This window comes from Pristis pectinata, chromosome 26 (genome assembly GCF_009764475.1).
Source record: "Pristis pectinata isolate sPriPec2 chromosome 26, sPriPec2.1.pri, whole genome shotgun sequence".
Lineage (NCBI taxonomy): Eukaryota > Metazoa > Chordata > Chondrichthyes > Rhinopristiformes > Pristidae > Pristis > Pristis pectinata.
The window spans coordinates 11,866,122-11,884,595 of record NC_067430.1 but is presented as its reverse complement, the minus strand read 5'-3'; the positions used below and the strand labels follow the sequence as shown (position 1 = coordinate 11,884,595).

At 42.8% G+C, this 18,474-nt stretch overlaps 1 protein-coding gene across 1 annotated transcript in view; it reads right to left on the bottom strand.

The window, feature by feature from the left end:
* igsf21a (immunoglobin superfamily, member 21a) overlaps positions 1 to 18,474 on the bottom strand; it is a 265,795-nt gene that overhangs the window by 132,997 nt on the left and 114,324 nt on the right. The window contains exon 4 of the mRNA XM_052039435.1: positions 2,639 to 2,757. Within this exon, the coding sequence (XP_051895395.1) occupies positions 2,639 to 2,757 (119 nt within the window). The remainder of the gene's footprint in view (positions 1 to 2,638; positions 2,758 to 18,474) is intronic.

Here is an 18,474-nt window from a genome sequence, read left to right as displayed (position 1 = left end):
AGTGCATTGACTTCCACTTTGGAAACCATTTGTCCAGACTGCCCATTTCCCTCCATAGATGCTGCCGGACCCATTGAGTTCCTCCAGTGCTTTTGTGTGTTAGTCTAGACTGCTGCAGGTGACTCTAGTCAGATCTCAAAACCCGCTGTGAGCTCTGCCACAAGATGGGTCTCTGTGACTCTCCGTGTTCTCAGGATGACTGTATAACGTTACCAGTTTATGAAGAAGACAACTGGCAGATAGCATTAGAATGTGACAAGATTACGGAATTCATCATGGTCCAAGGAGCCATTTTTCTCCACAGCCTTCCATGCAAGACACCCAGAAGCATGAAAAAATTCCATTTCTGCATTTTACAGTGTGTCACTATCTACTGGTAGCGTATCCTACTGAGAATACCTGATAATCATTACCTAGTCTGTAAATTTTGTACTATATCTAGACTTTAAATTACCTTTCTTATTAGCACAGAACTTGGAACTGAAATTGGTTTATTATTGTTCCGTGTACCAAGATGCAATGAAGAACTTTTGTTTGTGTGCCATCTGGACAGATCATGCCATACATAAGTACATCGGGTAGTAAAAAGAAGTCAGAATGCAGAATATAGTGTAGCAGCTACAGAGGAAGTGCACTGCAGGTAAACAAGAAAAGTGCAGGGGCCACGAGGTATATTTGATATACTGACCAAGATAACTACTTTTTTTTCCCTTTTACAAAAATGCAACTTTTTTTATTCATCTTTTTCAAGTTAAGTACCTGAAGGCTTGGCCTGATAGGGAAACCCACTGGATCAGGTTAGCCTTAAGCCCACCTGGCATGCTCCACCCTGACTCCACAAGATGCTTCTGGGTCAGTTCCATGTGGAGTCCTGATGATATATCTTTCAGGACCAAGCAGCCTGGCACTGAGAGGAGGAGGAGAACTATAAATGCTGCTATGCCTCGGGCACCTGGAGTGATTGTTGTTGGCAGCTGCAGAAGCTTGGCACACTTGTCGAGCTGAACTCAGCTTGTGAGCCATTTAAAGCTTTCTTCCTCTCCGAAGTGGTGCCAGGCTTCAGGAACACCACAGCGTTCCTTCGACAGAATGCTGAAAAATACTTCAGATGAAGGATTTGCAATTATGGATAAACTATTTTCACCAGCAGGAGCTTTGGTAACTAGTGGACGCAGATTTTAGATAATTGGCTAAAAATCAGCAGTTGGGGTTTAGGGGAGGTGCTAAGGAAGTTGAGAATTATTCTTTTACGCAACGCGTTGTGTTGAACTAAAATAGGAGCAGGAGTAGGCCACTCTGCCCCTCAAGCCGGCCCTGCCATTCAATATGATCATGGCTGATCTGCCTCAGGCCTCAACTCCTGTTCTGTGCCATTTCCCCATAGACCTCAGCTACATGATCTTCCAGAATAATATCTGCCTCCTCCTTGAGTTGAAAAGCACTGCCTGGAAAGGCGATGGGAACAAACAATTAACTTACAAAAGGGAATCGGATAAATACTCCAGTAAAGATATTTCTAGGACTATAGGAAACAGGCAGAGGCTAATTGGATAGCTTTACAGAGAGCTTGTATGGGTCCAACAGGCCAAGTACCCTTTTTCTGTGCTAATGATTCTGTGATTTAGTCATAAGTATTAAGTTCGAACTTGACTGTCTCGAGTCAGTGTCCATTATCAGTGTGAGATAAGGAACAGTTGGGATGGCTCATGCCAACTGCCTACCTATGGATGCTCAGTAAGAATCTTTTGGAAAATATAGGCCAATGAGTTGGAATGGACATGGAATGGTTTGAACAGTTTGAACAGTTCCAAAGAGGTGTAAGAATATTCAGGAGATGGTATTTAGAGGTCTGGGGAAACAAGAGAGGACAATTCTGATCAACGATGCCTGTGGGCGAGGCCAGTGTTTACTGCACTACCTTAATTATCCTCGAGGAGGTGGTGATGAGCCTCCTTCTTGAACACCACATTCTACGGCATGAAGGAGTTCCTAGTGATGTTATAAAAGGCAACTCCAGGATTTTAACTCAATGGTGATAAAGGAATAGAGAAAGGCCAAGAGAACAAAAGAACAAGATCTTGGAAGCAAGGTTTAAGGGAATGACTAACAGAAAACAAATGTTTTTCTACCTTAAAAAGTGAGTGAGAGAGGAGAGTGAGATGACAAAAATGCATATTACTGACTCTAATCCATCTTTTTCAATATGCCTACTATTATTTTGGCATAAATGGAAAACAATGATCCAGAGGGGACATAGATTCTCCATAAATAACAACACTGTTGGATGAAGTATGAATTCTGAATGTGATCATGAAGACAGTTCCTGAATTAGGGAGAAAAATTGCCCTTTGTTCTGTTAGTAGAGAAATGTCACTCACAAAGAAGCCAAACCTAAAAGGCACCAGGGCCACTGCTTTCTCACTTCACAGATCCACTGATCCCGCCATCTGAATAGGTAGATTGGCTCCAACTTTAATTTTACAACCCGTGCTTTCTTACATTGTGGTATCAGTGGAAATAGCCATGTACAAACATGTGCATCTATATACTACTGAAGATCTTCTGATATGTCACCATTCTCAAACTCTCTTCCCATGCATTACAGAACTGAAGGTCACCTCTGTGCTTGTTAACTTACCCATGACATTGAGAAAGGCACGGCCATATGCTTCTAGAAACTTTTTGCGGTTTGTCCTGTCATAGATGCCGACGTGACACTCGAAAGGCCCATTATCCAAAATCCGGACTTCAGGAATACTGTTTTAGAAAAAGAAGATAGAGGAAAAAAATTAAGCATGATCCACCAAATTAAAATACGGTTCAGTCCTCAGTTCAGTCTGTGACCCAACGGAGAATTTCACCGCTCTTCCCCCATCCCCACTCCTTCTCCTTCCCACAAGGATGTACTTCAGCTGGTTAGGACATTTTAGCACCAATTGCTGCTGTGCTCCCTGTCAGTGTAACACGTCCACTGGGAATGCTGGCTATGGAGTTTCCTCATGGTGTGATCTGCAAAGATAATGCACATATGTGGGATAAGGGAGCTGCTTTAGAGTCATTCCAGATCACTCTTGACTATTATATCATTATGTGACTCTATATGTTGTGCCATTTTTCAGCAAACTTTGTGGGATGCAATGGATCAGCGTCCTTGTTGCACCCCCGAGAGTATCCTGCTATGCCAACTCAGGTCTGGTCAACACTTGGGGCAGGATACCATTTGGGAGTTGTTGCCTGTGGAAACAAATACTCCAAGCAGAAGACTGAATTCAGTAAGTCACATTGTATTCCATACACTGAAAAAAAGAATGTTGTGATTATCAAAATGAGATAAGGTATGTGGTGGGACTATGTAACACTTTGAACATAACACAAGTCACAGAAAGCATAGCTGAAGATTATGATCTCCAACAATGTCCCTCAGGTACAAATTCAGTGAGCTCCCCACACTACACTGGTGGGACACATTCATGCTTCCTGTGCCTGATGGCCTTTCTGACTAAAAATGACAATTTTGTGCTGATTACCAGTTGGATGGAAAGGTTAACATTTCACAGAAGAGCATGAAAAGCAGGCAGCTTTCATTCCCAGCTCAGGACCCAGATGTGAATGGTCAACGTCTACCTCTGCACTCAACCATACACAAATCTTACGATCTTCAAGCAAAATGACTAGGGATTCAATATTTTAGATACTTGCGTGGATGGTCTTGCTCTGAGTGCTGTTGCTGAATATAATCAGTAATTGGTTTATTATTGTCACATGTGCTGAGGTACGGTGAAAAACTTTGTTTTGCATGCCATCCATACAGATCATTTCATCACGTCAGTACATCAAGGTAGTACAAGGGAAAAGCAATAACAGAATGAGACTATAGTATTACAGTTACAGAGAAAGTGCAGTGCAGACAGACAGTAAGGTGCAAGGTCGTAATGAGATAGATTGTGAAGTCAAGAGTCAATTTCTTTGTACAAGAGGTCCGTTCAATGGTCTTATAACAGCGGGATAGAAGCTGTCCTTGAGCCTGGTGGTGCATGCTTTCAGGTTTTGGCTATTTTTGCTTTACATGTGCAGCACATGTTTCAAAGTTAAAATCAATTGAAATGGAAAATCAAGCAGCATGGACCCTTTCTAATATTCATGTTAACTGGTCAATTAAACAACTGTGCTCTGAACATGGAACCCAATTCAGTGGGACAGCAGGCTGTACAATCAAGACTAAAAGTCAGTGAAAAATTCACAACATCTTGATTGGTTACTGATATGAACCAGAAAACTGGAATTACTAAGGACCAACCTAGTTATTGCTTCATCAGATCACCTGCCTGCATGATCGTCTGTTAACCGTAGCTGTGGCAGGAGAACTCTAACATCACATTTATCATCAGGTCAAATTCAACCTTCAACAGCCATCTCACTAGGCCCACAAGGAAATTAAGCTTCGATAAACAAAATATATAAACCGTTACAATTTGTTCTAAATCAAGGGCCCAATTGGGACTTTTCATTGTTGATGTTTTCTAGGTCTGACACGAGTCTTCGATGGCAGTGTGAAAATCAAAAAAAAACTGCAGATGCTGGAAATGTGAAATAAAAACAGGAAATGCTGCACACACAGAGCAGGCAGTATCTCTTGAAAAATCAACAAGGTTGACTTTCCATGACGGAGATCCTTCGTTGTTGGCAGTGTGTTATATTGTGAAGAGGAGCACCAGCAAACCACATCACTTGCTTCCCCTTTTGGATCATTTGATTACTTTACAATGGGCACTTCCAATAATGGAGCAAACATGGCCCCTTTGCAGAGTTGAACAACACTGAAGGTTGTGAGGACAGGCCAATCCCTTGTCTGTGTTGGTTGATGTCCACCTTTCTGCCTGATTCCCTGCTAGGTACTTAGTAAGTGGTAATGATCTGAAACCTGCACTCTGTGAGGTGGTAAAAGCAGAAAAGATCAATGAATATAATCTTGCAGGGCAATATAGATAGAGGAAACTGGATTGCTCTACAGAGACTTAATTTGGCCTTGATGGGCCAGATTGCTTTTTTTCTGTGCTATAATGACTCTATGACTCTTCTTCATAGCACATTGAAGATGAAGTACCCTTACAAGGGGAAAGTTTACTCACACATCTTGTCCTCTTCCATTGGCTGGTCATCCACTTGGTTGATGGCTACCTTACTGACAGGAGTGGCAGCACCCATTTACCCATTGACTTGAAAGGCCTGTAACTGTGCTCCTATCCATTTGCTTCAGGACATTATCAGCAGCCAGGATATAAAACCGAGAGGCCCTGAATCCTATATGGTTGTTGGAGGGCAAAAGTAAATATTTTTCTTTCTTGGAGATTCTGCTGGGATGCATCCTCATCTCCAGACTGTACCATCACATGTTCACCCATTCCTGGCTCTTGCCTGCATTACTATGCTCTCAGCCCAGAATCATCACTTTGGGAAATCCCCAGAGAACCTCCAACCTATCACAGTTGGCCTCCACAACCCATTTCCTCCTCACTCTTTCTGGGAACTGTGTACTTCAGGTCGAATGAAAGAAAATTCAACCCCGTGTCATTCGTCAAAAAATAGATACCCTAGGATAAGACTACATGGGAGTCAGGAATGGGATAGCACAGAGACCAGGAGAGGACTGGGATGAGGCTAGACAAAGTCAAGAATCTAACCGCACAGGGATGGAACTGTCCAGGGGCAGAAATTACACAGGAGCAGGGATGGATTTGCACAAGAGGTGGTTTAAGTTATACAGGAACAAGTTCAGAGCAATACAAGAGTCTGGGATGGAGTTACACGAGGGTCAGGGCCAGGGCCAGGATGGAGCTGCCCAGTTCAATTAATTAATCCAGATTGTGGCTAGTCAAAAGTGTACTAGATTAATATATTTGGATTGCAGATCATTGTGAATAAACAAATCAACGTTAATGTACGATACCAGTCTCTACAAAGATATTTCAGGAATTAAGACCATAAGACATTAGGTCAATAAGGCCATTTGGCCCATCGAGTCTGCTCCACCATTCAATCATGGCTGATTTATTTTTCCCTCTCAACCCCATTCTGCTGCCTTCTCTCCATAACCTTTGATGCCCTTACTAATCGAGAACCTATCAACCTTAAATATACGCAATGACTTGGCCTCCACAGCCGTCTGTGGCAATGAATTCCACAGATTCACCACCCTCTGGCTAAAGAAATTCCTCCTAATCTCTATTCTAAAGGGACATCCTTTTATTCTGAGGTTGTGCCCTGTGGTCCTTGACTCTCCCACTGCTGGAAACATTCTCTCCACGTCCACTCTATCCAGGCCTTTCAATATTTGGTAGGTTTCAATGAGATCCCCCTCATCCTTCTAAACACAGACAGGCCCAGAGCAATCAAACGCTCTTCATACATTAACCCTTTCATTCCCAGGATCATTCTTGTTATCCTCCTCTGGACCCTCTCCAATGCCGGCACATCCTTCCCTAGATAACCTGAATACACATTACCAGTCAACCTAAACAAACCATGTGAGTTAATCCAATCATACTTTGCAAACAATCATAATTTGTGCTCAAGCTGGGTGTCAATCAAACTGGTATCAGGCCAGTTAAGTGGAAGAGAATGTTTTACTTGGTTTGCAAAATGCTGAATAAGAGGCCAGGAGCTGCATTGCATAATCTATAGGACAGACAGACATACAGTAGGTCAATGAGGAAGTTAGGATTAAGTGCTCCAAGCCCTGAAACCTCAAACATTGGAGGAGTTGATAATTAAAGGGAACACACACACTGCCTGCAAGTACACCATTGACCTGAAGCACAGCAGCATCAGCAACATAAATACCATGACTACTGGGTATCTTCCAGTGAGTGACTCACCTCCTTAAATTTTCCAAACCTCCACATTTACAAAACACAAATCAGAAGTGCAGTGGAATACTCTCCACTTGCCTGCATGAATGCAGCTCTAACAATACCAAAGTAGTTTGACACCATCCAGGACAAAGCAGCCCTCTTGACTGGCATTCATCCACCACTCTACACGTTCATTCCCGCCACCACTGGCGCACATTGGCTGCAGTGTGTACCATCGACAAGACGTACAGCAGTTACTCACCTACAGTACTCCAACAGCGCCTCCCAAAACTGTGACCTGTATCACCAAGAAGGTCAAGAACTTCAGGCGCATGAGAACACCACAACCTGCAGGTTCTCCTTCCACGCCATTCTGACTCGAAATATGTCACTGGTCATTCATTGGCCAACCCTGAAACCCTCTCACTGACAGCAATGTGGGGGTACCTTCACAGGAAGGACGGCAGCAGTTCAAGAAGGTGGCTCACCACCACCTTCTCAAGGGTGTTGAGACATGGGCAATAAATACTGGCCTTGATGTCCAGGATGTGAAAAATGAATGAAAAGGAATTGAAAATATCAGGTGATCTGAAGGAGGATAATCAGAAGATCAAAGATGGACCAATTGTGGGATAAGGATGGATAGGGGATTCTCAGAGGTTCGGAGAAAGTTCTGCCAAGGTCACAGAGGAAAGACGATGGGTGAGACAGACCATGCCTGTGAACTCATGCCCCAAGTTATGCCAAGCCATTCTAAAGATGAGTGGGTGGCAGTCAGAGAGAAAATATTCCTGCTTGAAAATACTCATGCTGCTGATTAAAGATATCTATGCCAGCTTTAATAACTGGCATATGAGCAATTAGTCAGTGATATCACTCTCAGACTCTGCCTTCTTGCCGTCCCCCCATTTGTTGCCCTCTCTCTAAAGCAGCTCTGATGGGACAGGTTTCAAAAAGAATAACATGTGTTATCACACTCAAGAGCTTATTTGAGACTATCAGTGTTAGGGTGCTCTTAAACCCTAAGTGTATATCTTAACTGAACATTCTCCCTTGGTTTCACGCTTTACATCAGAAACTACTGGAGAGAAAGGAGCCAAAAGGACTGGTCTACCCTTCTGTAGCTCAGAATTGCTGAGGTCAAGTTCAATGCCCATACTGCCATCTCAGTTGAGTCCAGTTATCTGAGAAGAAACCTAGGGTTGAATCCAGGGCATAATAACATGATAAATAGAAGCAAAAGAAGGAATCCCAAGGGAAGGAATTTGTAGAATGCCTACGAGATGGCTTTTTCGAGCAGCTTGTGGTTGAGCCCACTAGGAAAAAGACAATTCTGGATTTGGTGGTATGCAATGAACCATATTTGATTAGGGAGCTGAAGGTAAGGGAACCCTCAGGAGGCAGTGAACATAATTTGATGGCATTCACCCTTCAGTTTGAGAGGGAGAAGCTAAAATTGGATGTATTGGTATTACAGCTAAGTAAATGTAACTACAGAGGCATGAGGGAGGAGCTGGCCCAAATTGATTGGAAGGGGACCCCAGCAGGGATGACGGCAGAGCAGCAATGGCAGGAGTTTCTGGGAGTAATTCAGAAGACACAGGATCAGTTCAACCCAAAGAAGAAGAAGCATTCTAAAGGAAGGATGAGGCAACCGTGGCAGACAAGGGAAGTCAAAGACAGCATAAAAACAAAAGAGAGGGCACACAATATTGCAAAAATTAGTGGGAAGCTAGAGGATTGGGAAGCTTTTAAAAACCAACAAAAGGCAGCTAAAAAAGCAATAAGGGGAGAAAAGATGAAATATGAAGGTAAGCTAGCCAATAATATAAAGGGGATACCAGAAGTTTTTTCAGATATATAAAGAGTAAAAGAGAGGCAAGAGTGGACATTGGACCACTGGAAAATGATGCTGGAGAAGTAGTAATGGGGAACAAAGAAATGGCGTCAAGTATCTTGCGTCAATCTTCACTGAGGAAGACACCAGCAACATGCTAGAAATTCGAGAGAGTCAGGGGGCAGAAGTGAGTGTAGTCACTATTACTAAGGAGAAGGTGCTTGAGGAGCTGAAAGGTCTGAAGGTGGATTAGTCACCTAGACTGGATGGACTACACCCCAGGGTTCTGAATGAGGTAGCTGAAGAGATTGTGGAGGCATTAGTAGTGATCTTTCAAGAACCTACAGTCAGGAATAGTTCCAGAGGACTTGAAAATCACAAATGTCACTCCACTCTTTAAGAAAGGAGGGAGGTAAAAGGCAGGAAATTATAGGCCAGGGATTCAGTTGGTTGGAAAGATGTTAGAGTCCATTATTAAGGATGAAGTTTCAGGGTACTTGGAAGCTCATGATAAAATAGGCCAAAGTCAGCATGGTTTCCTTAAGGGGAGATCTTGCCTGACAAATCTGTTGGAATTTTTTGAGGAAGTAACAGGCAGGATAGACAAAGGAGAGTCAGTGGATGTTGTTTGCTTGGTTTTTCAGAAAGCCTTTGACAGGGTGCCGCACATGAGGCTGCTAAACAAGATAGGAGCCCGCAGTATTACAGGAAAGGTACCAGCATGGATAGAAGATTGGCTGACTGGCAGAAGGCAAAGAGTGGGAATAAATGGGGCTTTATCTGGTTGGCTGCCGGTGACTCATGGTGTTCCGCAGGGGTTGGTGTTAGGTCCGCTGCTATTCATGTTATATGTTAATGATCTGGATGACAGAATTGATGGCTTTGTGGTCAAGCTTGCAGATAATACAAAGATAGGTGGAGGGGCAGGTAGTGTTGAGGAAGTAGGGAGTCTGTAGAAGGACTTGGACAAATTGGGAGAATGGGCAAAGAAGTGGCAGATGCAATACAGTGTAGGGAAGTGTACGGTCGTGCAATTTGGTAGAAGGAATAAAGGCGTAGACTATTTTCTAAACAAGAAGCAAATTCAGAAATCGGAGGTGCAAGGGGACTTGAGAGTTCTAGTTCAGGATTCCCTAAAGGTTAACTTGCAGGTTGAGTCTATAGAAAGGAAGGCAAATGCAATGTTAGCATTCATTTCGAGAGGACTGGAATATAAAAGCAAGGATGTAATGCTGAGGCTTTATAAGGCACTGGTCAGACCACATTTGGAGTATTGTGAGCAGTTTTGGGGCCCATATCTAAGGAAGGATGTGCTGGCGTTGGAGGGGGTCCAGAGGAGGTTTATGAGAATGATCTCAGGGATGAAAGCGTTAAAGTGTGAGGAGCGTTTGATTGCTCTGGGCCTGTACTCACTGGAGTTTAGAAGGATGAGGGGGATCTCATTGAAACCTACCAAGTACTGAAAGGCCTGGATAGAGTGGACATGAGAGGATGTTTCCAGTAGTAGAAGAGTCTAGGACCAGAAGGCACATCCTCAGAATGAAAGGTCATCTCTTTACAACAAGGAGGAATTTCTTTAGCCAGAGGGTGGTGAATCTGTGGAATTCATTGCCACAGACAGCTGTGGAGGCCAAGTCATCGGGTACATTTAGACGGAAGTTCATAGGTTCTCGATTTGTAAGGGCGTCAAAGGTTACAGGGAGAAGGCAGGAGAATGGGGTTGAGAGGGAAAAATAAATCAGCCATGATCGAATGGTGGAGCTGACTTGATGGGCCGTATGGCCTAATTTTGCTCCTATGTCTTATGGTCTTATAGAAGAAGGCCATTCAGCCCTTACTGCTACTTCACCATTTATTGCAATCAGCTGATTGTTAACCTCAACACCACTCTTGTACGTGAACCCAATATCTCTTGCTTTCCTTAACATCAAAAAATCTATTGATCCCTGTCTTGAATATGCTCAGTGACTGAGCCTTCCTAAATCTCATGGGTAGATATTCCAAAGATTCATTGCTCTCTGGGTGAAAAAATTTCTTCTCATATCTATTTGAGTGGCTGGCTCCTTATTTTGAGACTGTAACTCTTGGTTCTTGACATCCCAGCCTAGGGAAGCATCAATCCTGTATCTTCACCGTCAAGGCCTGTTGGAATTTTATAACCTTCAGTGAGATCTTCTCTCATTTTGCTATAGTCCTTGCAGCTTGGTTGCACACTCAAGTCTTCTCCAGTTGAGCTATCAGGGAATATTCAAGCTCCACCCTGGCCTTTTGCCAGTCAATAGATTTAAAAAGATCTCATACTCACCATGATTAAGCAGAACATCAAAGCATTTAAACCGTTCATGTTTAATACTTTGCATAATTCCACTGAACTCCAACTGTGATGTTTGCGAAGAAGGGCTTAGTTACTGTCAGTAACTGTACGGAAGCATAGTTTATTGCAGTAATCCTGTTGTACAATCCTACACAGTAATTACATAACAATGGGCATTATCCTAAAGGGCCAATACTTCTGGTGAACGCACAAGTGCACTTTGGAAATAAACTCATAGTGGGAGAGCAAATCTCGACCAGTAAAGCTCCAAGTGTGATGATGAGCCCCGAGTCCTGGTGAGTGACTAGAAAACCCAAGATCTGCTACTCCTGGTCGATCTGCAGTCCTCATGCTGGAAAAGTGAATGCAGTGGCATCAGATTTAAATGGAGTAGCTTCCAACACCATCCACCCTCCTCTACTGCAGCCACCACAGCCAACCAGACATTTGCTGTGTAAGCATGAAAATGGCCATATGAATAAATGAGCATCTCTGGGACTTTATCCCAACACCACCAGCAATGAGAGACACATGAAAATAATTTCATTGAAGTATTTTTACTGTCATTCTGGGTTAAGTAGAGCTTCATTTATTTCACTGCTTTCATTGCTGTGTTGCAAATTTAAAAGCTGACCTGTAGAAGATGCTTATTTATTAATAAGTCTTAACCCCTGCAGCATCTGAGAAATATTAATAACAGTATTTTCTCCATCAGGGTGTCAGCTGTTACCTTTTGACTTTTATTAAATTTATATTACGGAGGGCTGTCTTGGAATTTAAACCTTTCCTGCGCTGCGGGAGAGGCTCTGAGTTCAGGTCAGATGCAGGGTAAAGCAGCCTCCGTATTTGTTGCTTCTTCAGCCTTACAAGGGCACCAAGCAGCAACTGAGTCAAGACAGTTCAAATTTTTTTTCCGCCTGTGTTCCCCTGCAGTTACCAGAACAAAGGTTGCCAGATGATTAGCTCGGGAGACAGGATAGTTTCCTATGACAGAGGAGGCCATTTGGCCCATCAAGTCTCTGCAGCTCTTAGAGCTATTCATAAGTCCCATTCCCCCATTTGTTTCCCTGTAGCCTACTCTCTCTCACCTCCCCATCATCTCCCCACTGTTCTTCTGCCAGTCACTTACACTAGCTGTAACTTACAGTATCCAATTAACCTATTCATCAGCATGTCTTTGGGATATGGGAAGAAGCTGGTGAATGCAGGAGAACTTGCAAACTCCACACAGACAGCAGCTGGGGTCACTGGAGCTGTGCAACAGCTGCACTAACTGCTGTGCTACTGTGCCACTTTCCTCCTCCAGCGCAGCTTCGGGTCAATGACCTTTCATCAGAACTGGGAAATGTTAGGAAAGTTATAGAGACGCAGGAGATGTGGAAGGGACAAAGGGAATTGGCCCATTTGCAGCTTGCTGGACCAAGACAGACTGAATGAGACAAAGAGTGGTTTGTCCAGCTGAAGGAGTCTGGAGAAGGTTTGTTCATCGCAGAAGGTCTGTCTGAGGGTGATGTAAATGGAAGGAGATGGACAAAACCAGCGAGGAGAGAGGAAGGAAGAGAAAACAGTGCTGAACCAGTGTGGCACTAAACACCGAAGAAGGAAAGCACTGCTGATGCTGGAAATAATCAGCAGGTTGGCAGCATCTACAGAAAGAGAAAAATAGAGTTCACATTACAGGCTGATAATCAGTTCTGGCACAACCTTGAAAGGCCAGGTAGCTGAAATAGTTCTGTTCAGTGTTGAGTTCTGAAGGTTGAAACTTGCCTAGTCGGAAGATCAGATGCTATTCCTTGAGCTTACTTTGGGCTTCTTTGGAGCCAAGGGCAGAGTGGTCAGGGTGGGAGGAGGATGGACTAGAATTGAGTCAGTCAACATCAAACCAGGTGGTTGTGATGAATAGAGTTGGAGAGGGTTAAATGCTGGAAGGAGTGGATTGGGAATTCTGAAGATGAGAGAGAAGGTGCAAAGTTTTCAACTTCCGGCTGAAGAAATGGTCACAGAGGTGAATATAGTGAAAGTGTGACATCATGTCAAGCTCTGGATTTATTGAGATTTGTAGAGGGAAGATGCTGAGACCACTACTGAAGACAAATTATTCAGGATCAGAGAGAGAAATTTTATCTTGTAACACCACAGAAGAAGGCCATTTGGCCCACTGGATCCATGCCAGCTCTCAGGAGGCAATTCCATTTATCCCATTCCCACCTCCTTATTTCCCTGTAGCCCTGCAACTTATTCTCTCTCAACCTTGCCCATCAATTCCCCTGTGATTCCTTTTGTCATTAACCTGCACTAAGTGATAACTTACAGTTCAAAATTAATCTACCAACTTGTTTTTGGAATGTGGGAGGAAACTGGAGCACCCAGAGAAAACCCAAGCAGTAAATTTCACATAGGCAGCACTCAAGATCAGGATTGACCCAGGTCACTGGAGCTGTGAAGCACCTGTATACTTCTTGTCTGTTTCACCGTGGAGAAGGACATGGAAGCTAGTGAGTTCAGGGGAGGAAACAGTGATTCCCTCGAGCATATCAACATTATGAAGAAGGAGATGAAGGTCTGGAACTGTATAAAAGTGTATTAAATCCCCTGGGCCTGACCGGGTGTATCCTAGGATGTTATGTATACAAGGGAGGAAATTGCTGGGGTCTCAGCAGAAATTTTTGTATCTTCAATGACACAGGTGAGGTACCGGAAGACCTGGAGGGTTGCTAGTGTAGTGCCTTTATCTAACAATAGTACTAGGGATAAGCGAGGGAACTACAGGCCGGTGAGCCTAGCATCAGTGGTGGGAAAGTTATTGGAAGGGATTCTGAGGAACAGGATTTATCTGCATTTGGAGAGGCAAGGACTAATTAGGGATAGTCAGTATGGGTTTGTGCATGGGAAATCATGCATCACAAATTTTCTTGAGTTTTTTTGAAGATTTGACCAGTGAGGGGTATGAGAATACATCCCAGAGTTTGTTAGCAATGGGAAAAGAAATGTGATGCACCTACTTACTGCAGACTGTAATATAAAGCTGCTTACCAAAATTCATTGCTGTACTGAATGCTGTCTGAACACCCGGGAGCTTCATTAAAGGCCAACTAAAATTGAATGTGTTTAAGAAAACAGGAGGGAACAAGTTCGGTAAAGAGGAGGTACTCAATGCCTTGGCTGGATCCAATGGGATTTAACTCAGACTGCTACGGGAGGCCAGGAAAGAGATTGCTGGTGCTCGGGTTGAGATTTTTAAATCTTCGCTGGACACAAGTGAGGTACCAGATGACTGGAGGACAGCTAACATGATCCCCCTTTTCAAGAAAGGCAGCAGGGAAAAGCCTGGCAACTGTAAATGTGTGAGCCTAACAACAGTGGTAGGGAAGATTCTGGAAAAAAAAATGCAGAAAGAGAGGCTTAATGATCACTTGGAAAGGCAAGGACTAATCAGATCCTGCCTGGACAATTTGAATGAATTTTTTGAAGAGGTAATAAATTGTATCGATGAGAGAACCAAAGGGTTATTTAAATGCATAAGCTGTGACGAGAGACAGAGAGAGACCCATGTTTGTCAAGTTTAGCCATGACATTTCTTCTCTGAAGACAGGGATGGGTGAGCTGGTCAGTCAGCAGCAGATATTGGCAGAGGCTGCAGCCAGGGAATAATGAATTGGTCCGTTACCAGGCCAGTCCTCATTGATTCACGGAAAGATTGACCCCTGACATGGTTGTGGGTACACAGAGTTCAGCTCATCGTGAATACGAGTAGAAAGAAAGGGGAGACTCTTGTCGTGTCAGCTATTACAATATGGTTGCTATAATCTGTTTATTTGACCATCCATAAGTCCTTGAAATTCACAATACGGATATAAATACGCTCCAAGTGTCCAGGTCCTTTACCCAAATCCTTTGGAAATGCTAATAGTCTGAAGCTTTTGAATTAGAAACCATTCAAAGAGCACTTCATCTATCCAAACAAACAAGGAGCTAGTATGATCAAAACCCTGCTGTGTGTCAAAGGAGTAGTCTGTTTACATGTGGCATTTTGTGTCAATATGCAGTAAGCTCATTTCAACAAAGGAGCACAGATGTAGAAAAATCTTGCAGCTTGCTTTTCTCAACTTAGGTGTAACCTATTTTGAAAATGCGTAAATTCTATTGAAATCGACTTCTCACCTGAAACCCCATTGTAAGCATTGATTGCCATTGTAACACTAAAACTGTGTTTGACCACCTGGAGTGTAAGTCAAAATTGTGACTTTATAATGTATTAAAATTGTATCAAAGAGCTGACATCGATACCATTGAAGAGGGATGCAAGAGCTGAAGTCCTGTCTGCTTAGGTCAGGGAGGGTGGAGTGCAAAATATAGTGTTAAATCAAGGGGAAATCTGCAATTACAGATATTAATAGCTACAAGGGGTTTGTCTCAGAAGTAAGATCTCTCAGCTGCAAAGGCACTGCAGTCATGGAATGGTGACCTAGTCAGTCACCAGCAGATATTGGCAGAGGGACCACCAAGTTAGAGGCTGAAGTCAGGGAAGAATGAATTGCTCAGTTACTAAGTGAAGCTTCATTGGATCACTCAACATGGTCATGAGTACAGGGGATACAGCTCGTGGTGTCTAGTGGTCGACAGAAAGAGAAGGCTTTCATAGAGTCAGCTATTATGTTATGGGCAGGCACAGTAGTATAGCGGTTAGCGTAATGCTATTACAGCGCCAGTGACCCGGGTTCAATTCCCACCACTGTCTGTAAGGAGTTTGTATGTTCTCCCCGTGCCTGCGTGGGTTTCCTCCAGGTGCTCCGGTTTCCTCCCACATTCCAAAGATGTACAGGTTAGGAAGTTGTGGGCATGCTATGTTGGCGCCGGAAGCATGGCGACACTTGCGGGCTGCCCCCAGAACGCTCTACGCACAAGATGCATTTCACTGTGTGTTTCCATGTACCTGTGACTAATAAAGAAATCTTATCTTACTACAGTCTCTCAGCATTAAGAAAGGTATATCACCACAGAATTCTGGTTTCTAGTCATTTATTAAATCTCGGTTCAGGACGTTTGGGCAACCTACACTAATTCAATTATCAGCCTTTTGGAAACAAAGGTAGGCAAGGGAAGATACCTGTCCTACAAGCAATTTATGAATTAAAACTTATGAGTGGAATCATTTTAGTTTTTGACCATATATTCCATTTTAGGAAATCCAATGTCTGCAGTGTTAGAGGTAGAATGGACTTGCATTGGTAATTTCTGTGTATCAAAACTAATATCATCTTACAGTATTCACATTAAACATCACATTAACCTTTCATAAGCGATATATTTCAGCAACAGTCATTCTAATTTTTTATAATAATGCAATATTGTAATATTATAATATCAATGTCTATTATTTATATACTATTGCTTTCATTTTTATACATTATACATCACATTTTTTAAATGAAATAAAGAATAAAGGGCAAAATAAATTAAATACATCAAAGTGCTTCAACTGCCTGTAACATTTCAAGTGTTGGTTTTAGATTTGAAAGCACAGCAGTGCTGCAGATATTTGGGTAATTTTATTGCAGTACTATGAGTTTGTTTGTTTCACTGTCACAGTGGCAGCCAAAATCTGTTGAAAAAAGGAGCTGACCCAGGTAGGCGGTAATCCCCTGGTTCTTGTCAGGGGCTTGACGAACTAAGTATATCTTTCTCGGAGTTGTACCTGTTCAGTTTGCTGCTTATGTCAGCACTCATCATCTCGTGCTGGGAATGAGATGGTGCAAATCTGAATGCAAGATTCAAACGAATGTTTTGAGAGATTCTTCAGTGGCACCACTGTTTTTCTCTCCTGCTGTTCTGTCTCCTTGACTGAGCAATAACTGCAGGCAAGAATGTGGGAGTGGCAGTTTCAAGTGATGCCAGTTGTGAAGCCAACCAATGAAGTGCTGGCCCTTGACACAGTTGGCAGCACTTTTGGTTCTGCTGAAAGATTTTGGGTTCTCTATGGTCTCTGTCCAGAAATTTAGCATAAAAATCTGGGCAGACAATAAGTTACAGCTCTGAGGGGACATTGTTTTTAGATGCAACGTTAAACTGAGAACCTTCCTGCTCTCTCAGGTGCAGATAATATATCACATGTCACAACTTCAAAGAACAACGGAATTGTCCCAAGTATCCTGGTCAATGCTCAATACTCAGGTCAATAATCCGACCTCTCATCACCCTTAACCTTCCCCTCACCTTTCGATACTGGCTATCTCCCATCTACTCTTTCAGTCCAGATGAAAGGTCTTGATCCAAAATTTCAACTGTCCATTTACTTCTACAGATGCTGCCTGACCCCTTGAGTTCCTCCAATAATCTGATTATCAGGTCATTATCACATTGCTGTTTACATCAGTTTGCTTTGCACAAATTGGAACATTTCCAAAGGGTCTTGACAGGGTGGTTGTAGAAGATGTTTCCTCTTGAGGGAGAATCTGCAACCAGGGGTCACTGTTTAAAAATAAGTGGTTCCTCTTTCAGACAGAGATGAGGCAATATTTTTCCTCTCAGAGTATCATTGGATGTTTCAAACGGGAGTGAAAGCAGAATCTTTGAACATTTTTAATGCAGCAGTAGATAGATTCTTAAAACACAAGAGGATGAATGATTACTGGGGTAGTTGGGAAGGTGGAATGGTCATTACAATAAGATTAGTCATTTAAATGGCAGAGCAAAATGGAGGGGGTGAGTGGCCTATCATAAATTGTCACTTCATTTCTTCCATAACTTCAGCGTCTATGCTTCAAAAGTATTCATTGGTTGTTTCTTTACAGAGACAATGAACAAGGCAACCTTGTGGGATGGGCACTGTGGTGAAATAATAAAACTGCCCTTATTTCCATGCCAAGCTGATGATATTCCACCAGTGCAGGCTAATGCTGTTGTCCTACAACAAATATGTAATCCTCTGAAATGGTTAAAGCCATCTCTCAGAAGTAGTTGAGCACATGCAGGAGCCAGTTGGCAAATCTTGCGTTAATTATTCATCCATTGATACACACAGTAGCTGAAACAGAACTGAGGAAGATGAGGACACCCTATTAAATAGGCATGAGTTTCTCCTTATTCTCCAATGTGCACAGTTTCAGATGTAAATGGAGTGTTCCCTGATACCTAGTGCATGGTACAATGACAAGGGTTGACACTGAGACACAATCAAGCTGTGTGAGAATTGATCATTTTCGTTTATCTACTGTGAGCTGTCTAAATATACAAGTTAATTCTGATGCATTTACAAGGCATAGAGGACAAGAAGAAAGTGAATCATCCTTCTTTACTGTATGTGTGCTACAGATGCACAGAAGCCAAAAGTACCAGATGTGATGGAATTGTTAGCTTTCACTCTATGCAGTACTAATATATAGCAGTTAACACCGAGAAATGCTTAAACTGTACAATATCAGACAGCTGGAAATTATTAGTTTTTACCATGGATGCAATGAGGGCTAATTTTA